At 45.4% G+C, this 18,550-nt stretch overlaps 4 protein-coding genes and 3 non-coding genes across 10 annotated transcripts; 5 read left to right on the top strand and 2 right to left on the bottom strand.

Annotated features, from left to right (window-relative positions):
* Window positions 1-27: 27 nt before the first annotated feature.
* Window positions 28-2,469, bottom strand: commd9 (COMM domain containing 9). Its single transcript, XM_088298512.1, has 6 exons — window positions 2,336-2,469; window positions 1,665-1,781; window positions 1,163-1,302; window positions 1,040-1,074; window positions 396-499; window positions 28-314 (listed from the first exon to the last, which is right to left on the bottom strand). Exons 1-6 carry the CDS (start codon window positions 2,387-2,389, stop codon window positions 186-188), a joined length of 579 nt encoding a protein of 192 aa, XP_088154638.1. The 5' UTR covers window positions 2,390-2,469; the 3' UTR covers window positions 28-185.
* A 343-nt stretch (window positions 2,470-2,812) lies between these two features.
* On the top strand, window positions 2,813-5,903 carry LOC148334515 (small ribosomal subunit protein eS17). Its single transcript, XM_088299462.1, has 5 exons — window positions 2,813-2,927; window positions 3,409-3,560; window positions 4,049-4,154; window positions 5,475-5,540; window positions 5,768-5,903. The coding sequence occupies exons 1-5, from the start codon at window positions 2,925-2,927 to the stop codon at window positions 5,843-5,845; spliced, it is 405 nt and encodes a 134-aa protein (XP_088155588.1). The 5' UTR covers window positions 2,813-2,924; the 3' UTR covers window positions 5,846-5,903.
* LOC148334516 (small nucleolar RNA SNORA71) lies at window positions 3,588-3,714 on the top strand. The gene has a single exon (XR_015844170.1). It is a non-coding gene; the product is annotated as a small nucleolar RNA SNORA71 (small nucleolar RNA).
* Window positions 5,237-5,364, top strand: LOC148334517 (small nucleolar RNA SNORA71). Its single transcript, XR_015844180.1, has one exon. It is a non-coding gene; the product is annotated as a small nucleolar RNA SNORA71 (small nucleolar RNA).
* On the top strand, window positions 5,572-5,701 carry LOC148334518 (small nucleolar RNA SNORA71). The gene has a single exon (XR_015844181.1). It is a non-coding gene; the product is annotated as a small nucleolar RNA SNORA71 (small nucleolar RNA).
* Window positions 5,904-7,463: 1,560 nt separating the features above from the next.
* Window positions 7,464-9,344, bottom strand: c6h15orf40 (chromosome 6 C15orf40 homolog). Of its 3 annotated transcripts, XM_088299564.1 has the most exons (5): window positions 9,239-9,344; window positions 9,009-9,066; window positions 8,464-8,590; window positions 7,858-7,985; window positions 7,464-7,790 (listed from the first exon to the last, which is right to left on the bottom strand). In XM_088299564.1, exons 2-5 carry the CDS (start codon window positions 9,021-9,023, stop codon window positions 7,698-7,700), a joined length of 363 nt encoding a protein of 120 aa, XP_088155690.1. In that variant the 5' UTR covers window positions 9,024-9,066; window positions 9,239-9,344; the 3' UTR covers window positions 7,464-7,697. The 3 variants fall into 3 exon arrangements, with proteins under 3 accessions (XP_088155690.1, XP_088155688.1, XP_088155689.1); XM_088299562.1 differs by having other exon boundaries at window positions 9,009-9,279; XM_088299563.1 differs by having other exon boundaries at window positions 7,464-7,787; window positions 9,009-9,278.
* Window positions 9,233-17,074, top strand: LOC148334520 (proline-rich protein 5-like). Of its 2 annotated transcripts, none has more exons than XM_088299561.1 (10): window positions 9,233-9,344; window positions 11,225-11,314; window positions 11,437-11,576; window positions 11,945-12,025; window positions 12,097-12,145; window positions 12,230-12,284; window positions 12,348-12,439; window positions 13,393-13,530; window positions 13,708-13,825; window positions 16,470-17,074. In XM_088299561.1, exons 3-10 carry the CDS (start codon window positions 11,455-11,457, stop codon window positions 16,745-16,747), a joined length of 933 nt encoding a protein of 310 aa, XP_088155687.1. In that variant the 5' UTR covers window positions 9,233-9,344; window positions 11,225-11,314; window positions 11,437-11,454; the 3' UTR covers window positions 16,748-17,074. The 2 variants fall into 2 exon arrangements, with proteins under 2 accessions (XP_088155687.1, XP_088155686.1); XM_088299560.1 differs by lacking the exon at window positions 9,233-9,344 and adding an exon at window positions 10,301-10,913.
* The last annotated feature ends 1,476 nt before the right edge of the window (window positions 17,075-18,550 follow it).

Below are 18,550 nucleotides of genomic sequence, written 5' to 3' on the forward strand. Positions count from 1 at the left end.
TATGATATCCTGTTTGGTCAGGCTGTCATTAACCAGCCAAGTGGATGGAGCTAGTGGCGCCGTGATAATGGAGTTTATCAAGCGACAAGCAGACAGATAAAAAAAAAAAGTGTCACATTTCAACAGCGACATTGTAAAAATGATCTTGATGTCATTGTGTATGACGTCAATGCATGTGGATGACATCATTTCCCAGCAACCCCAGACAGTTGGTCCCGGATGCGACCCAGTCCGTCCAACATGGTGTCCAGACTCTCCCTGCTCAGCTCCACAGTCGCCACAGAAAGGGAATCCTCACTGCCGACATCCTCCGTCTGTCAATCGCGCGCACACACACACACACACACACACTGTACAGACGCATGCGTGTACGTAGTGCACGCGTGTGAACAAACCTTGAAGTGGACCATACACGTGGGGACGCACATCCGACTAAGCGTGTCCGAGCTGCTCACCAAGTCCACCCGCCAGTCCACGGCCTTCAGCTGGGGCAGCGAGGCTACACATGTGCACATGCACGCGCGCGCACACACACGCATACGCGATAAATGCTAACAAAACCAAACACCATAGGCAGCCTAATGAAACCAGCATCAGTGGTTATGCAACTTTTGAATTTTATAAAAAGGAAGAAAATAACAAAAAGTGTGATATCTTGGAACATTCAACTTTTCACATTTTTTTATCTTAAAAAATTTAAATAGACAATATTTTGAATTTTTTTAAAAATCATGACTAAATTGAATGTTTTTAAAATTATTTAAAATATCTTGTACCAATTTACTCCATTTAATCTATTTTCTTTTTTTTTTTTAAAAGGTATATATTTCTCCTAACCTTTTTGATGTGAGCCAGTGGCGGTGACTGGACTTGAGTGTGAATAGCAAATATCCACAAATAATTGATGCTCGTATAAACTGCCATGGATTTTTTTCCCCCCAATTAAAACCCCCGCCCCCGCAAAAACAAAAGAACATCACAAATAAGCAGGGAATTGGGCCCACAAAAAATGCAAACAAATGGTGTTTCATTCACTCACCCTGACTCCCGACAGCGTCAGTTTTCCAAAGCTCCCTGAAACACAAGTATGACATCATCATCAACCGCGCTGCCTGCAGGTGACAAAAGAGGGCCAAGGGTGGACGTGGCCAGAAGAGCTGACCTGTTGTCCAGCAGGATCTTGGCGAGCAGGTTCTTCAGGCTGGAGTGGAAGCTCTCAGGGAAAAGTCGGGCGATCTGCTCGGCAGAGTTTAGGTTGTGGAAAACGACGTGAGCCGACAATGTGTGCAGCGCGCGGAGCAGCTGAAACACACAAGCGCAACGACTCCTAAATGGATGGACGCAAAATCCAAAAGGACAAAACAGTCGCGAAAGAGACCAGCAAATTCCCATTCAAGAATGTATTTGTCAAGCATGTTGCTCACGTTGTCTGGCAAATTCCATCTTTTACACAACTGGAACAACTAACAGATCCCTGTAGATGGCGGCGTTGCATCACTTATGGATTTGAACTCAGCGCCGCTTTTAAGTTGAAACTTAAGACAAGATGAGCTTGTCACGTCAATCATGAAGGGAAAATGGTGACAAAACACAATATTCTGTGAATATGCTGTCAGTGCATGAGTTATGGAAGTTTTTTTTTTTTTTAAATAAAGGTAAGCTACCTGAGCAGCCTGAGTTTCGGGGATGGTGAGCGCAGTGGCGGCTTTCTGAGTCAGACGAAGACTTGGACCTCCTTGACTCTGCATGCACATGTCCTTCACAAACTCTTTGGACGGAGCCTAAGAACAAAAACGCAATCATGCTATATCTTTTTGATAACATTTACTTCTCCAGGGGCGGCACGGTGGACGACTGGTTAGCACGATAGCCTAACAGTGAGACACAGCAGAGGTCACGGGTTCGAATCCGGCTCCGGCCTTCCTGTGTGGAGTTTGCATGTTCTCCCCGTGGCTGCGTGGGTTTTCTCCGGCAACTCCAGTTTTCTCCCACATCCCAAAAACAAGCACGACAGGTTGATTGGACATTCTAAATTGCCCCAAGGTATGAGTGTGATCGCGGATGGTTGTTCGATTCTGTGTGCCCTGAGTTTGGCTGGCAACCAGTTCCGGGTGTCCCCCGCCTACTGCCCGAAGATAGCTGGGATAGGCTCCAGTACGACGATAAATTCGTCGTTGCTCAGTAATCGATTTCCGAAGTCCATATTGCCAAATAAAAACATGAAAAGTAACAGCAGCTTTAGAGTCAAACCTAACCACTGATTGAGACTAAACGCGCAAACAAAACGGTTGAATGGTCATTCGATGTTGATAAAATGATTTGTGGCTAAAAACACCTTGAGGAGAAGCTGCAAATTGTCAAAATGTTCGCTTGAAAGTGTGGCAGCCATGTTAGCAGTCACGTGACAGATTTGATTCTCTTATTTTTCATTTGCAGACTCTCCGCTGCTGCGCGAGACTGCCCCCTACCTGCTCACTACATGTCCGATGCAAGTAATCCACTTCTACATACTGTATGCTTTTACTATTCGTCGACTCGTAATGTTGCTTGGAGGTACTGTATTTTACGATGGCATCACATTCACTTTGTAGTGGTCTTTTTTATGATGATGATGATGATTATTATGATTAATAATAATAATAATAATAATACAATAATAATTATTTTTATTATTAATAATAATATATATAATAATAATTATATATATATATATATATATATATATATATATATATATATATATATATATATATATATATATATTATAATTATAATTATTATTAGCAGCAGCAGCAGCAGACGTCATTGTGGCCTCCTACCGAAGTGGGCGCAGCATCATCAGCTCATTCTTTGTCCCAACTTCCGTTTGCAGATTTAAACGACAACCGGAAGTGACGTGTCCTCTTCTACCAGGCCGAGCCAACATGGTGGGTTATTTCTACGTGCCTTGCTAAGAGATCCAAAGTAATCCTGCCGTTATAGCGCGTTAAAGCGCTGCGGTTTGCTATTTGTGGCGCTCAGGGACCTTTTCGGATTCATTTTTTTCCCATATTTACAGTGGGTGGTGTTAAATTTGCTACTTAGTGGCGGATGGACGCTCGCTGCTAATGCGGGTGGCGGAGTGACGCTCAATGAAGCGCCGACTTACTTACTTATTTATCCACTTTTCAGTAAACTAAAATGAACCATATATGCGTCTCCCTGGATGTGCACACTTCAATTTCCACTACTGAGTTGTGCAGCATTTTTGGCTTCTCCGAAGCGAAGTTAGCTGTTAATGCTAACGCTTTGCATCATGGGATAGCCGCTCACTTGTGAGGCAGCCAAACATTTCTGACGTCTGAGTTGTGTGAGACATCATATGAGTTGTGTTTGAGCGTGACATGTTCTTTTGCATGTGGCGTTCAGGGGCGCGTCAGGACCAAGACGGTGAAGAAGGCGGCCCGGGTGATCATCGAGAAGTATTACACCCGGCTGGGCAATGACTTCCACACCAACAAGCGGGTGTGCGAGGAGATCGCCATTATTCCCAGCAAGAAGCTCCGAAACAAAATTGCCGGGTGAGTTTGCCCCTTTGGCGCTCTGTGGCCTGTATCGAAAGTGACCTCAGCGTGATTGTCGCTGTCTTCATCGAAAGTACAGGAAGAACATGCGGCCGGCCTTTCCCGTGTCCGCTGGATGAATGTTCCTGCCGGACCCTGGTGCTCTCCCACATCTTGACCTCTTACGACCTAAATTGTTGCCTTTGTGGGCTTTCAAATGTCAACTTGGAGTTTGCCATCTGTGTCTTAATATAGAAAAAGAGGAATTGAAGCATTGAATATATTTTGGTGCATCAGGGTTCTGCAGTTAATTCTTTGGCTATCGGGCCACTTGAAGGGATGGGACGTACACGATATGATGCCCAGAAAACATCAAATGGGACACCTCAATAACAGCCAGTTATTTAAAAATATTGGAAAATTGGGGGCTTTGGGGTACCTGAGAACTTTTCTCTCCACAGTCCATGGTTGTAACCAAGTTGTTGACGCTTGTATTTGTTTGCAAGCTATGTGACGCATCTGATGAAGCGCATCCAGAGAGGTCCCGTGCGAGGAATCTCTATCAAGCTGCAGGAGGAGGAACGTGAACGGCGCGACAACTACGTGCCTGAGGTCAGTCAGCCTTGCTTAAATCAATGGTCGAGGACGTTAGCGTCCCGGTGTTCTCCCTCCCACGTAATCACAAACACAACCAGATTTTGAGCTATCTTGTTTTCGCATCCCAAAAAATTATCAAAAAAAAAAAGACCAGTTCAAAGCTGTACTCCAATCCCCCTCCGCCGTTGAAGGATGGCGAATCAGGTGTGCAGGAGTGGTTTATTTGAGGCTGAAAAATTTTTTTTATTACAATGCAACAACCGTGGGCCGGCGCCAACAACAGAGCAACGACAGTATTTTGGTCTAGAGTCACGTGCTCGACTATGGGCTTCGGGGGGGCTCTAATTCCCATTATTTTAGTAATAATTGAATTCACGATTATTCAAAGGGTTAGTTTGGGGGTTACAAAACAGAAAATCTTTAAATGAAAACACTATTAAGACAAATGAAATGTAGTTTCTTCATAATTCAAAATAAGTGCAATATATAAATTTGAGGATGTTTCCTTGTCCAAAGAAAATGTGCATTGGAGTTCACTTGTTACACATTCACAAATTGCCTTAGAACTGATGTAACGTTTCATTAATTTCAATACAACGCTCATTTTTTTAAACTCAGGTGTACTCATTATAGCATTGACACTGTAAAATCTGTACCATGTTAAAAATGTTTATCTATAATTACGCTTTTTTTGTTTTACACGATTATGCCAATTTTGTAATTAAGTGTGATTATAGTCATTGTAATTTAATTTTGTGTCGCACGAAACTTCTGCTCTCCCTCTCTGTCCGCTCCCTTCTCTCACTTGCACACCTCCCGTGCCGCAGGTCAAGTGTTGCATTGAAAAAAAAACTTGGATATAACATAGCTCAGCGTTGCCAACCATCCCCCTATTTGTCGTTGGTGAACCGCAAAAGTTATGGACTTATTTTTCTTTTGGAGACACCACAGCAAAATGAGTCCCAGTGAGCCAGATTTCTAAAAGGTGGTTTTGGCCTTTTTTTTCCCCTTCTCTCTTAACATTGAATATGGGACGCTTGAACCACATTGGCCTAAAATAATTCTCAAATGTTAACGTTCCGTATCTGCGCGTGTTGTCCTGTATCGAAAGTGTCGACGGCATCCTTGTTGCCGGCGTCATTGATAGTACAGGAAGAGAAAGTAGCGAGCCTTTCCCGTGTCTGCTGGACCATCGCTTCCTGTCGGACCCTGGCGCTTGCAGACATAAATCAATTCATGTGACTTGCATTGAGAGCGGGAGCTTTTGTTTTGGCGCTGTTCGAACGTTGCTGGCACCTGGAGGCGGATTGTTAGTGTTGTGGCGTGTGCTCGCAGGTGTCCGCTCTGGATCAGGAGCTGATCGAAGTGGACCCCGACACCAAGGAGATGCTCAAGCTGCTGGTGAGTCCCAACCGCGTTCCGTCACATCACTTCCTGTATCGAAAGTGGCGTCGGCGTGCTGTCGCCTTCGTCATTGATAGTACAGGAACAGCAAACTGCTGCCGGCCTTTCCCGTGTCTTCTGGACTGCCGCTTCCAGTCAGACCCTGGCGCCGGCGCACATCACCTCCAGTTGTCTCCCACGTTGTCGTCTTAACCTTTTGTGTGTGTGTGTGTGTGTTATGTCAGGACTTTGGCGGCCTGTCCAACCTTCAGGTGACACAGCAAACAATTGGCATGAACTTCAAACAGCCTCGAGGAGTTTAAATTACCTTTTTTTTTTTTTTTTTTCCTTCTGCTAATAAAACAAAAACTGTCAACGCCAGTGACTTTGACTTATTCTTTGGCTTTGCAGCAGATAAGAAATTAAAGTCTTTGTCAGTTGAAAAAAATATATTTGTTGATTGATACGTACTAGCTTTGTCGACGAATCATGTCAACGATCCAAATGGTCGACAACTAATTGAAGTCGTCGACGAGCCGTTTAATTTATTTGCCGCAATGCTTTTGCCTTAAAATGTCCTCGTCTCGCACTATCCCGGCTGGCTGTTTGCCTGTCTATGGCGCGCCCGCAATCTGGGTCACCGCGATTAAAAGCAGAAGCATTGTGGGTAAGGAGTCTCATGGCTACCTGGTGTTTGCAACAGTCCGAAAATTCCGGCACATTTCAAGCACAAATCCTCACCGCGCAGGCCTCGCTTTCGTGGCAGCATGACGGAGGATTCTCGATCACTAAGAAAGCAAGCCATGTTATGACTGATTCCTGATTTAATTTTTGATCCGTTCAGTCGTGCCCGGAAGCCAGCTCTAGTTAGCGCACACACAGGTGTTTGTAACACTAAAACAATGTCCTATATATTTGTCAATGAAATCACGTTTTTAACAACTAAAACTGTTAGTCCGTGTTTTGACAGTGAAGGCGAAAGGTCTTGCGCACTCTCTCGAATCGAGTGATGCGCTCATTAACTGGACAATACTATTACTCAAAAGTAACTGAAAATATTTGCCACAAGCCCTCATCGGTATCACATAAAAATATAATGTAGGGTTTTGTTGCAATATATTTTATGCCGCTAAAAAAGTATGTTTCTCCTTATATTCACAGGATTTCTTTTTGTTTGCATTGATTTTGTAAATCAATTACTATTAAGTTAGTGCAGGAAAGCACAACATTTTGGATAAAGGTTCAATAAAAACCAATGCAAGTGGTTGTTTTACTTTTATTTTCCTAATGTGCTCGTGTAATCAGAAAGCCTTGGTGCCTATGAAGGGTGAAATGTGTTTTCAATTATTCCTTATTGTATTCCTCGTACTAGTGCAACTGCACAGTGTATAGTTTTGGTTCCGTTTTAAAATGCACTAAACAATTGCAGCCAAAAGGCCACAATATTGCCTTCAATTTTGGCTGCAATGTCATTTACAAACATCTCAGAAATTGAAGTTGAATGTTGTAGCATCATCTCAAGCTGTAAGCTCATTCTGGTCAAAATTAGAACCAATATAATCGCTTCATGGTACGACATGCCACAATTTTCATATGATCCAATTAGTCGACGAGCCGCTGCTACTGCTAGTGATTAGTCAACTACCGAAATAATTTTTGTGGCAGCCCTGTGTACAGACACTCGCATTGACAAACATTTAGTTTATTTGTCGCTCCACAAAAGTCACCAGCACCAATTGATGTCTCACAAAGAAAAAGTCACGTTCTTTTGCTCCACCACTTTTAATTATAAAACCTCAAGCATAATACTATTGGGTATGGGAATTTTTTTTTCCAAAAAAGAAAGGAAGTGAGGCTACCCAGCGTAAAAAAAAAGTTCATGGCCTCATTATATAATGTGGTTATTAACAAAGTTGAAGTGATTGTGAATGCAAGCAGATGTCATGATTTCAAGTTTTAATTTGACACAAAACACTAGAGCGGAAAAAGCCAAGCAATGAGAGGAAGATGCCAGCTTTTGAGAGACAAATTGAACATGATTTGCTCGTGCCAATATTTTTCTTCATTCTCTATAGTGGAAGAACACGTAATACATTGTTCTTATTATGGATTTTGGATAGAATATGGCCAAGTATGTCAGAGTTGATTTCCATAGCAATAACATTCTCCTGTCAGTCATCCCACCGCCTTCTTGAGCCGCATCAGAACTTCGTGGGTGTCGAGCGGCAAATCCACACTGACCACTTTGTCTCGTGACCTGTGACCCTGCTAGACAGCAGCGGAGAAAACCGTGAGTGATGCGACGCATAAACTCCTGGGAAAGCATCTTGCGGACCTTTTCGAGAGACACGCGGCTCCTCTTAACGTCCAGAATGTTGGCCAAGAAGCTCAGTAGCTCACTGTTAGCCTCCCCGTCCGTGGCCCGCGCCGCCACAGCTACGCCCACCGCCTCCGAGCAGACGTCTGCAGCGCGTACATAAACAGAGCAGTGTGTCAGAGGTCTGATGGCACCTGAGCTCATAAGAATATCATACGTAACATGACAGGAAGAATATGAAAAAAAAAAACTAATGACATATTGCAAACTTGTGACATGTATATTAGTTGTCATGTGTAACCTTATGATGCACATAACATGAGGGGAGAGTCACACAAATTTATGACATGACAATGGGCCACTTGTGATGTGTGTGATGCCAGTTATGATCGCATTGTTAGATCACGGGTAATGTATCCACAGTGTCTTGTATTATTATGATGTCACTTGTGATGTGCATATGAGTGTAATGCCACACAACATGTATGACGTCACACAAATGCGTATGTAGTCAATCACACAGCGAGCCGTGACATCACTTTCAACCTTGCAAGGTCACGTTTGACTTGACTGTGTGTGTGTGAGAGAGAGAGAGAGAGACGTGTTTGTGGTTGTCATGGTGACCTGTGACGCTGTTGTGCTTAGCTGCAGGCTTCACGTGCACTTTGATGGTCACCACGCCACTCGAGTTTGCGCCCACTGGGCCTTCCTGGTGGATGCTGGCCACCTCCACGGCTGGAACACCTTTCGCCTGAGGGACACAAAAATGCCGACAATCAACTATCAACACGCGCACACATTCACACACACACACACACACCCACCCCCCTATGCACCTACTCACTCGTACCATACACACACCCTCCCATACCAAAAACGAGACACACACACACAGACTAACAGAAAAATAACAAGCAGAAGTACACTCAAATACTAACACAACAAAAACATATTCACTCTTTCACCCTTACACTCTCACTCACACGTGCACACGCTCAAGACTCTCTTACCGCTTCACTGACGTTTAGTGCATTTGTACTGGTCGCAATACGGAGAAGAGCAGATGAATTTCTAACATGTATTTAAGCTTAATAATACACGTAGTACATACATACATACCAGTATGACCAATATGAAAACGTGTTCAGTCACAAAGAAAAAAAACTCACCCCTTTTTTAGGCATGTTTGTGGCGAGCCGAGCACGGTTAGCGAAGTTGGCGTGCCAGCTAGCAAACAAATGAGCAAATAGAGATCGACAAATCACGCGTGACATGTTGTGTTACGCACGCACAACATGCAAATTGACATACACGCCATACAAGTGAAAGGCCATGCGTATCAATGACGTTCGTTATTTTAATCAAGAAGGCGGATAGTCAAGCCTGAAGAGAAGCATACCGGTGACGTCATCAAGAGACGACGGCGTCCTGCGCGAGGACAAAGAGGGCTCTCCAGCTCATCGAACTGCTGCAGGGAAGGAACCACGTGACTGACCTGAGCGAAGGTACCGGCCTCAAAGTTTTTAATAACAATAGAATTATTGACTCTAGAAATGGTTTTAAAACGTTACATTTTACTTGTTCTTAATATAAACAAGCTGGGCTCACCGTCATTTCTTGATTTGTTTTTATGTTAATGATTTTTTTTAATGAAGATTCAACCAGCATGGTAAAATCAGATGAGTTTATCTGTCGGTTTTTCTTATTTTATTTATTTATTTATAACAATTTATTTCGAATATGTATTAGAACAAGAGTACAGTATATATAAGTATAAATAACTTGTGAATAAAATCAGTTCAGACCATCAAAAGGTAAACAAAACTCAAGAGAATGACAAATAATACAACATAGGTCATAACCTACATGCGTTTGAAAAGTAGACTGCGCGCGCGCGTGTGTCACAACTGCCAATATGTGAACCATAATACGTTAATGTTACATGTATCACTAATCCATCAGTATAATTACATCTAATTAAATAAACAATACTCATTCAACTCATGTTTTCTACGATCCATATCGTTTTTGCATTTAGCAATATTATGTAACCTTAACTTCCCAATAACATCAACATCATCGTAATATTCAACAGCTCCTTTTATTTAAGCCAGCCCCTCCTCTTCTCTATGTTTCTTAGAATTTTTTTTTCAAACTTTATGGATGGTTAGCAATTGAAGTCTGAGACGACAACAAAGTTGTTTTGTCTCTGGTTCCCAATCTAATTTGAAGTCACGTGCATTGATTGGACGACACGACTTGTGATGTTAATTTCGTTTCGTTGACTTCCTTCGCTCCGATCGTACTGATAATGACTTAACAACTCGCACACGCACTAAAACATGATATGAAGACGCGCTCAAGAAACACGCGCACACAACGCGCACGCACACACCGAAGTCTGTGCGAATCGAAGAGCAAAGACACGTGAAGCCATTCAGGAAGCGTGTGAATTGTTTAAAATGTCGCGTGAGCAGCCAACCTGTGGGCAACATTGACGCAGTGACGTGCGCGTGCGCGTGGACGTCGCCCGCGGGAGTTTAAAGAAACCTTCAGCCGTGTGGACAATGACAACAGAAAAGGGAGAAAAGGCAAACGTGTTGAGATCACAAACATGTCAACTTTGAACCTGTGTGTGTGGTATGTGCTAGTGAGCGCGTAAATTTGCGTGTGCGTGTGTGAGAGGGTACACGAGTGAGTGCGATAATGTGTGTGTACGTGTGTGTTATTCCTCATGAATCTATTAAAAAATATATATTTATTTAGATAGATAACGCAGTTTTGTTTTCAAGCGTAAAGTCAGTTTGGAGAGAAATCATTTGAGGAAAGTCAGTTTAGCTTTTAGTGTGAAGGTCTGAAGCGGAAGTGTTAAGGGCGCAGCACGTGGAACTTGTTCTCCCGCCAACACTTGGGTGCGAAGAAGCCACGCGAAGAAAGTAAGCCCCCCATTTGGCAACTTTTTACACGCCCCAAAAAAGTTTGACAAGCTCATGACGGAGGTCACATGCTGCGGGGCGCAATGACTGCATTTGACGTCATCTGATGTGCCCCCCGAAAAACAAAGTGGACGCGAGGTGAGTTCAAACGTTCATGGGGCGCGCACGCGCGTCCACGTCGATGCACAATGCCGCGCGTCCTTCGTCAAATTTTGTTGAGCGAACCGTCGACGACTTGTCACGTGTTACACAAAGGCTTTAAGTCGGAAGGCTCGTGAAGCGCATTTTGGGTTTTGTTTCTTTGCTCTCGATTTGCAGAGAAGAAAAGAGAAAAATAAAAGTTGGGAGAATCTTCATCAGTCCAGCGATTGATTGTTGGCTACCGGCAGGAAGTGGCATCGAAGGGCGGGATTACGCTTGAGTTTTTTTTTTTTCATGCCAACCTATAGGTGTAAGCAGACGTCGTCAGGATGCGCGTTGCCATGGTTACCACACTCCTGACCTGATGCGGAGTTCAACAGCTTTGTGTGCGCCCGCCTGTGCGTAAGATTTCTCCAATATCACAATTTCAACTAGAGTACATTTTGAACATGCATGCTTCTGACAGGATTTGAAAATGGTGTTTGTGCGTGTGCGTGCGTGTGCGTGTGAATGAGTGAAGTGAGGTGAGGTAAGGTGCATGATGGGGTCTTTCAGGCGCTCCAGGCCTCGTTTCATGAGTTCTCCAGTTCTGTCCGACCTGACCCGCTTCAACGCTGGATCCAACACACTGCATATGTGCAACAGCACCATCTGGAATAGGTACGCGCCACTTTTCAAAAGTCCCTGAGTAAGTGAGTGCGTGTGCACGTGTGTGTGTGTGAAATCAGGAAGTGTGTATTTCCTGCTCACGAGTTTCATCTTATGGACGTGCGTGTGCATGCTTGGTGTCTAATTGTGATGTGTATGTGCTTTGTGTCTGCGGGAGCGTGTGTTTCCTGCTCTTGTCAGCAGCAAGCAAGATGTTTGACAGGAAGTGGCTGTGTCAGACTGCCGGGTCACTTCCTGTCACAAACTCACACAAACACCAGCTGCGTGCGGATGCTAATTGCTCGCTTGGCTAACAGCGATAAACATCGTCTTCATTAACATCATCCAAAATGGCATAGCTCCTCCTCCTGTGTCCTCAGCATCCAATCAGCAGTGATGAAAGTCTTCCGGGGCGGAGCGCTGCAGCCGAACGAGCTCTACACGCTTAACGAGAACATCAGGTGACATCATCATCGTCCTTATCCTGTTCCGCTTTCTCATCTTCCTGGCGGCCATGTTTGTTGTCCTTCAGGTGGCTGCTGAAGAGCGAGATGGGCTCCTTCGTCGCTGATTACTTGCAGGTGTGTTGTTGTTGTAGTCGCCCCGCGACAGGAAGTGTGGCGGAACAGACAGGAAGTTGACCTTTCGTGCATTTGCGTCTTCAGAATCGTCTGCTGACGAGCGGCCTGACCGAGCTTCTGGAGCGCATCTTCATCTCTGGTGAGGAAGAGCGGTTGATGTTGGCTGTTGCCACGGTAACAGCATGCATGCCCCGCCCCTCAGGTGGAGAGCAGCTGGCGGTAGTGGGCGAGACATGGCGGCGCTTCTTCACTGAGATGCTGCCCACGCTGCAGGCCATCTTCTACCCACTACAGGTGATGAGCGTTTGTGCACATGCATGTGTTTTCCCGTGTGTGTGCACGGGATGCACATCAGTGCGTTTGTGCATGCGTGTTTGCAGTGGCGGGCTGTGCATTTCACACCTGGGCCTTCAGTGAAGTCCTACTTGAATCGATCCCCCTCATAACAGCAACATTTATGGCACCACTGCTGGAGAAATAATGAACACAAACGCACTTATATGCATAACTGAGCCAGTTTTGGACGACCTCGCTTCTCTCGAAAGGTCCCTCTTGAAAATGGCCACGCTAGCGTATCTGCAATTAAATCCACACTTTTCCCTCCTTCGGTCATTGCGGTTTAAAAAAGTAAGAATATAGTTTCGATTTTCGCCAGCTACGACTTTCGAGTGTGTTGATTCCGCAGAGCGCTGCCCTCTCACGAGTGAGTATAGCCAATCACAAAACGCGTTCATCACCTTCAACGGAAGACCTTACTGGCATCAAGTTGTGATCTGATTGGCTATCGCAACTGTCCATCAAATCTGAAATCTCATTGACCTTGACAGAAGAGAGACCCGCACGATTGTATCTGAAGGCCTCGGACGAATAGTGCGAGCTCCTGGTATTGTGAAACCTGCCTGGCAACACGAGCTTGCGGAATTCTGATTGGATAAAAAGTCTCCCCTAAAAATAAAAAACTAGAATATAATATGATATGAATGTGAAGAATATGATCATTAATTCTTGATTCTGTTCGGCCAGCGGAGGAGGCCTTGACCGTCCACCGCTGCGCTTTTGTATAAGTGTGTTTATGTGTGTGCACTTTTCAATGTGTGAACATGAAGCGTGTGCGTCCTGGTAAATATTCACATGTATGCTTGTGTACCGGGGTGTGGGCGTGGGTGTGCGTGTGTGTGCGCGTGTGTGTGTGTGTGTGGGTGTGTGTGTGTGTGTGTGCACGCGCGCGCACGCGTCCGTGAGCGCAGGGTCAGGAGCTGTCGGTCCGACAGATGGCGCTGTTGGCTTTCCGAGACTTTGTGCTGCTGAAGCTCCCTTTGGAGGACAGTCTGCAAAGTGTGGAGCGCGTGCCGCCCGCCGTCACGCACATGCTGCTGGTGTTGCAGGTCTTTACCGTCATCTTTCCTGAATGAATGACGCAACGACGTAGTCTGCTTAATGCTGACATTTGTTGCCAAACTCCACCGTGGAAATGATCATGTGACACAACGATGGCCTGAAAGCTGAAGCGCGACATCGCGTGTGTGTCACCGTAATGCCGTATTTCCGCATGCATCCTGCAGGGGGTGCGTGAGTGCGACGCAGCGTCCAGCTCACGTTACCGTCATCTTGAGCACCTGACGGCCATGGTGGTGTCGCCGTACCTCAGCGACTTCGTCACTGTGGAGCTCCGCCCCTCAGGTGAGACGTGTGATTGGCGACCCAACGGCATAGTGGATAGTTAGCGCAATAGCACGCTTGTTAACAATGAGGCTAACTGTTGCGGCAGGCCAGACTTTTTCCATGAGCTACGACGTCAATAGGAAGTCATTCATAGCTTATCAGCCCATCTTTCCACCCAGCGAATGGCAGTATCGGTGGCATCTCGTAGGTCTTCTTCTGAGCACCTTGGGCCTGCTGGGCAGTGTCGAAGCAGATGGTCGAGGGTTTGGATGGCTTCGCCACACTCGCATCTTGCTGAGTCGGCGAATCCCCATCGGTGAAATCAGTTCAGCCTTTGCAAGGGACATGCCCTCCGCGTTGAAGCTGATAATTTTTAGCTTCGACATCTCAGCGGTCGAGGGTCGATCCTTTTACCACCGCTGGATTTTTGGATGGAATGAGATTGTAGCAATCGGTCTCCGGTTAAGGATTACGGGGGACACCACGGGAAGGTTTGCTACTTGTCCCCCTAGGAAGTGTTACTTTACTTTTGGACCAGGCCCTTTAAAAGAAAGCCAAGAACGCCGTGTTGACTGTAGCCACTCTCTCGTTTGAAAATAAATATGATATTAAATGAATAAAACACGTCAGCAATTCTACAAGGTAAGAGTAGTTGTGCGTGAGAGTTCAGCCTGGAGATGTCTCTCGGGAAGAAAGTGTTTTTCAGTCTGTCTGTCTTTGTCTTGATGCACCTGCAGCACCTGCCAGAGGTCAACAGGTCAAACAGGTGTGAGCTGGGGTGAGGCACCGGGTGGTGTAGATGCCCGGCAGGGAGGGGAGAGGCCAGCCGAGAAGAGACACGGTGAATTATTTGAAACACAGCCATGGTTTTGTTTTCACGGGATGAGGCGAGTGAGTGTTAACTACAAAGTAAAGTTAAAGGCTAGGCTGTCTGGAACGTGTTGGCGCTCATTCCTGGAAGCAAAGGACGCAAATAAAACTAAAGAGGATCACAAGCATAAGATTAAAGTCTTAATGGCGCTCAGGCTTTCATTTTCAACACTTACTGTCCAGCACTAACTCGTCCAGGCCTTATTGAGGGTCCTGTCCTTAAGGCCGGATCTGCTTCTAATCAAGGTTCTGGTTCTTTTTGAGCACCTGGGCTTTAGTAAAGGGCAGGTCCTTATTGAGGGTACAGTCCGTTGTACGTCTGGTGCTTATTACAGGTCGTGTTCGTAAAAAGGGTCTGATCGTAGGGATGTTCAATCGCACTTTTTCCGGCCTCATACCAGTCCAAGAATTTACTGTTTGAATACCGTACTCGACCACTAGGGGGTGCGTGAGTCACTGCCCGCCCAGGTAAAATCAATGTACTTTTTTGGGCTTCTATCGCCGTCAATGGCAGTGAATGAATTAATTTAGTGACCAAAGACCTTTCTTTCTGAAGATGATGATGATGATGATTCGCCAACGTGTCAACCTGCTGCAATATTTCACCAACCGCTGCTGGAGGAGGACTTAGCTTTTATTTGCCTGAAGCATCAGTGGATGCTGTCGGTGGCCGATTCAAATACCCGGTGTCGTCAGCAACACCTGATCGCGGTTCTCGCCCACCCCTGATGAGATCGTTAGAGTAGGTATGAGTAGGTCACCTGATTGCAAAATATGGCTGAATCAATGTTGCAATGTGGTTCGGCTCAAGCATTGAATCGACGTTCAAACTAAACATTGAGCAAAATGCAATGTCGATTCAATGTAACGTTCGAATCGCAGACTTAAACGCCGACAAAATGTTGTTGAGCCAACGTTGATTAACCACCAGTCTTCAACTAAAACCCACCAAAAATAAAAATAACCAATCAACCTAATTCAACATTTATCTATATTTAATCTTTCTTTGCTATCTGGCTCCGGTTCTCAACAGTGTGTTTTTTTTGGCAGCCATTTTACATGTAGTCTTAGTCTTTTGGACAAAACTGCTTATTAGTTTTCCTCACATTTATTTGTGATAGTTTTAGTCGACGGAAATTCCCCCCCAAAAAGTTTTGGTCTAGTTTTTGTAAATTTAGTCGACAAAAACTCCAAAAGGTTTTTTGTCTGTTTTAGTTTAAAAAAAAAATCGTCTGCCAAGGTTTCCACCTAATGGCAAAGACTCTCCGATCGACTGCTAAGGATTATTTATTACAAACAGAAAGTGGGAATGTATATAAATAAGACGAGGACAGGTTGCACCAGCGTTGCCATTTTTTGAAAGACACATGACATGAAAAATAGGAAGGGGATGACTGACGGGCCTCGCGCCAACAATTTCGTCCGGTCTCGTCGTGTGTTTGTCACCAAAGCCACGTTTGAATCGTCACCGTCTTGTTATCGTCATGAAAAAAAAAAAAGGGGGCGTTGACGAAATATTTTTGACATTGTCATCGTTGACGAAAATAACACTGGTTCTCAATAAGGTTCTGCTTCTTCAAAGTTTCCTCCTTTCTAAAGTTCCACCCGTGATTATTGAGGCGTCTGGTTCTTATTAATAGTCTTGTTGGTGACAAAGATCTGGTTTATATTGAAAGTTCACTTCTTATTTCCGTACTGGTCCTTTTTAAAGGCCTGGTTCCTATTGGGCTTCTAGTTCTTAGCGAGGTTTGAGTTTGCTGACGTTTCTGCTGTGTTTTGGCTTTGTGTTCAGAGTGCGGCGACGGCAGCGGTCTGCCCTGGTTGCTAGGCGACGACTCCTACCCTGACACGTGCTCATCGCTGGCGCCCCTGATGGAGCACGAGGGCGAGGCCTACCTGGAGAAGGCGGGCGGCATGCGGCGCCACACGGTGGCCAACGCGCATTCTGACGCGCGGCTGCTTACCAGCAGGATGCGTTGCGGGACGGCGCTGGCTGGGGGCAATGATGCCGAGGGCCCGGCCACCGGCGCCACACACTTTGGAAGCCAAACTGACGTCAAGCACGCTTAGCGATAGCGGCGAGCACAGGACATAATCTCAGACCGTCCAAGCGCGGGAAAGTCCGGCAGTAAAACGGCCCGCTTCGTGCCAACGGACGAGCTATGGAACGCGGCGTATAGCTGACAGACGGGATGAAGCATGAAAGGACATGAGATTTGAGATGAGAATGAAAACAGATGCATGCAATGAGAAGAAAAGTAAAAGGTGAGGGCGATAGATGAGATTAAGGATGAAATATTAACAAGGACAAAATATGAGATGAGGATGAAATGTGAGCGCCAAAGGTGAGAAAGCAAACAGGAAGCAGAACTTTTCTACAATAAAACTCCCACGCAGGCTGGCAAGTTTTCTTTATAGTGAAGGAATCGCGATTGACAGTTTGCGTGTGACGCTGACCTTTTACCTCTAACCGCGGAGTTAGCGGCAGTGTAATGGGATTACATTGTAATCCAATTACGATAATCAAATGAGTCACCCCCCCGTGTGGTCAGTCTGAGAAGGAATTTGACGGTGATTAGTCCTTCAAGCGCACATCATTGCGATTTTTTACGCGTGTGTATGGGTCCTGTGTTGGTGACAAGTGCGTCGTTGCCATGGCAACCAGGCCTCAGGAGAGCAAACCACGTAATGCAGGGCAGCTCGATGCCACGAATGCACGTCTTCCTGGAATATTCGGCACACGTTCCGTGATCATGATGACTTGCATGACTCGGCTGTGCGCGTGCGTCTATGTGCGCGTACCTATTGAGTTATTGCTCCAAGCGACGCACTCGCAAGGCCAGATTCCACGACGACAACACGAACACACTGCGCGCACACGCGTTCATTATGTCACGAGAGTCATGTTGCAGGTCAACCAACAGGTGGCAGTCATCGCCATAGAAACGACCCTCTCTTTTACGATGACTCGTTCTTGAGTAATGTTTGTGTGCTTTCATGCGTGTCATAATGTTACCGTTTTTGAGTTCGGGTGTTTCTGTGTAGGCTGGCCGAGAAAGGTGGGACGTTTCAACGTCTACGTTTGTGTTTGTGTTTGATGAAGACGATGTTGTTGTCCACTTGTTCAAGCTTGTCCGCTTCCACACTTTCATCTGGAGAAGCACGCTCCTGCCACAGGTGCAAATTGACAGGTGGCCACTCGGCTGGCCTCCCGGCGAGGGCGTGCACATCGAAGAGTGTCTCTGGCGCGTGCACACGACACATTTCTTTGATACTTCGCAAACATTTGAAAGTGCCAGCTCCAAAGAACTCAAAACACTCCAAATAAAAAACAGGAAGTTAAAACATCCGTTTCAGGGAGAAAAAAATGAGCACCTAACAAAAACGTTAAAAAAGAAAACGTTCTTCATGATTGAATGTCTGAAGTTCAAGCCAACGCAAATGAACTTTTCCACATTTCTCAGACACACCACTAGAGGGAGCCCGCAGACCACTCGAAGCAAACTTGGCCCCTCACGGACCATGGTTGTTGCACCATTCTTTTCTCTCTTTTTTTCTTCTGTTTAACTTAGATAAAATCAAGCTTTCCCCGGTCATTAGAAAATCGACAATATTTGGAAGGACAATTTCATCATTAAAATGAGCAGCTTGGCATGTTTTAAACATTTGAACGTAGCCACACACTGGCTCATGTTCCAGGTTTAAAACTCAAGGATGCTCCAATTTGTATTACCTAAATCTAAATCCAAGACATCATTTGCATGTCTTACTGATCCTCTAACACATTTTCACATCGTCGGAGGACAAATCGTCGACCACAAGCAGGCTGGGGGAAAAATACGCGCTCACGCGCCCGCACTCACACTGTAAACG

This window comes from Idiotropiscis lumnitzeri, chromosome 6, assembly GCF_059441095.1.
Source record: "Idiotropiscis lumnitzeri isolate Australia: NSW breed Sydney's pygmy pipehorse chromosome 6, RoL_Ilum_1.0, whole genome shotgun sequence".
Taxonomy (NCBI): domain Eukaryota; kingdom Metazoa; phylum Chordata; class Actinopteri; order Syngnathiformes; family Syngnathidae; genus Idiotropiscis; species Idiotropiscis lumnitzeri.

Coding starts and splice junctions, on each gene's coding strand:
- c6h15orf40 (XM_088299562.1), bottom strand. CDS start 9,113: ATGTCACGCGTGATTTGTCGATCTCTATTTGCTCATTTGTTTGCTAGC. Junction 8,591..9,008: donor CAAACATGCCTAAAAAAGGG/GTGAGTTTTTTT, acceptor TGTGTCCCTCAG/GCGAAAGGTGTTCCAGCCGT. Junction 7,791..7,857: donor GCCGCGTGTCTCTCGAAAAG/GTCCGCAAGATG, acceptor GCTGCTGTCTAG/CAGGGTCACAGGTCACGAGA.
- LOC148334515 (XM_088299462.1), top strand. Junction 3,561..4,048: donor CTCCGAAACAAAATTGCCGG/GTGAGTTTGCCC, acceptor TTTGTTTGCAAG/CTATGTGACGCATCTGATGA. Junction 5,541..5,767: donor AGGAGATGCTCAAGCTGCTG/GTGAGTCCCAAC, acceptor GTGTTATGTCAG/GACTTTGGCGGCCTGTCCAA.
- commd9 (XM_088298512.1), bottom strand. CDS start 2,389: ATGGCTGCCACACTTTCAAGCGAACATTTTGACAATTTGCAGCTTCTC. Junction 1,075..1,162: donor AAGATCCTGCTGGACAACAG/GTCAGCTCTTCT, acceptor CTTGTGTTTCAG/GGAGCTTTGGAAAACTGACG. Junction 500..1,039: donor TGACGCTGTCGGGAGTCAGG/GTGAGTGAATGA, acceptor GCACATGTGTAG/CCTCGCTGCCCCAGCTGAAG.
- LOC148334520 (XM_088299561.1), top strand. CDS start 11,455: ATGATGGGGTCTTTCAGGCGCTCCAGGCCTCGTTTCATGAGTTCTCCA. Junction 12,146..12,229: donor TCGTCGCTGATTACTTGCAG/GTGTGTTGTTGT, acceptor TTGCGTCTTCAG/AATCGTCTGCTGACGAGCGG. Junction 13,531..13,707: donor ACATGCTGCTGGTGTTGCAG/GTCTTTACCGTC, acceptor TGCATCCTGCAG/GGGGTGCGTGAGTGCGACGC.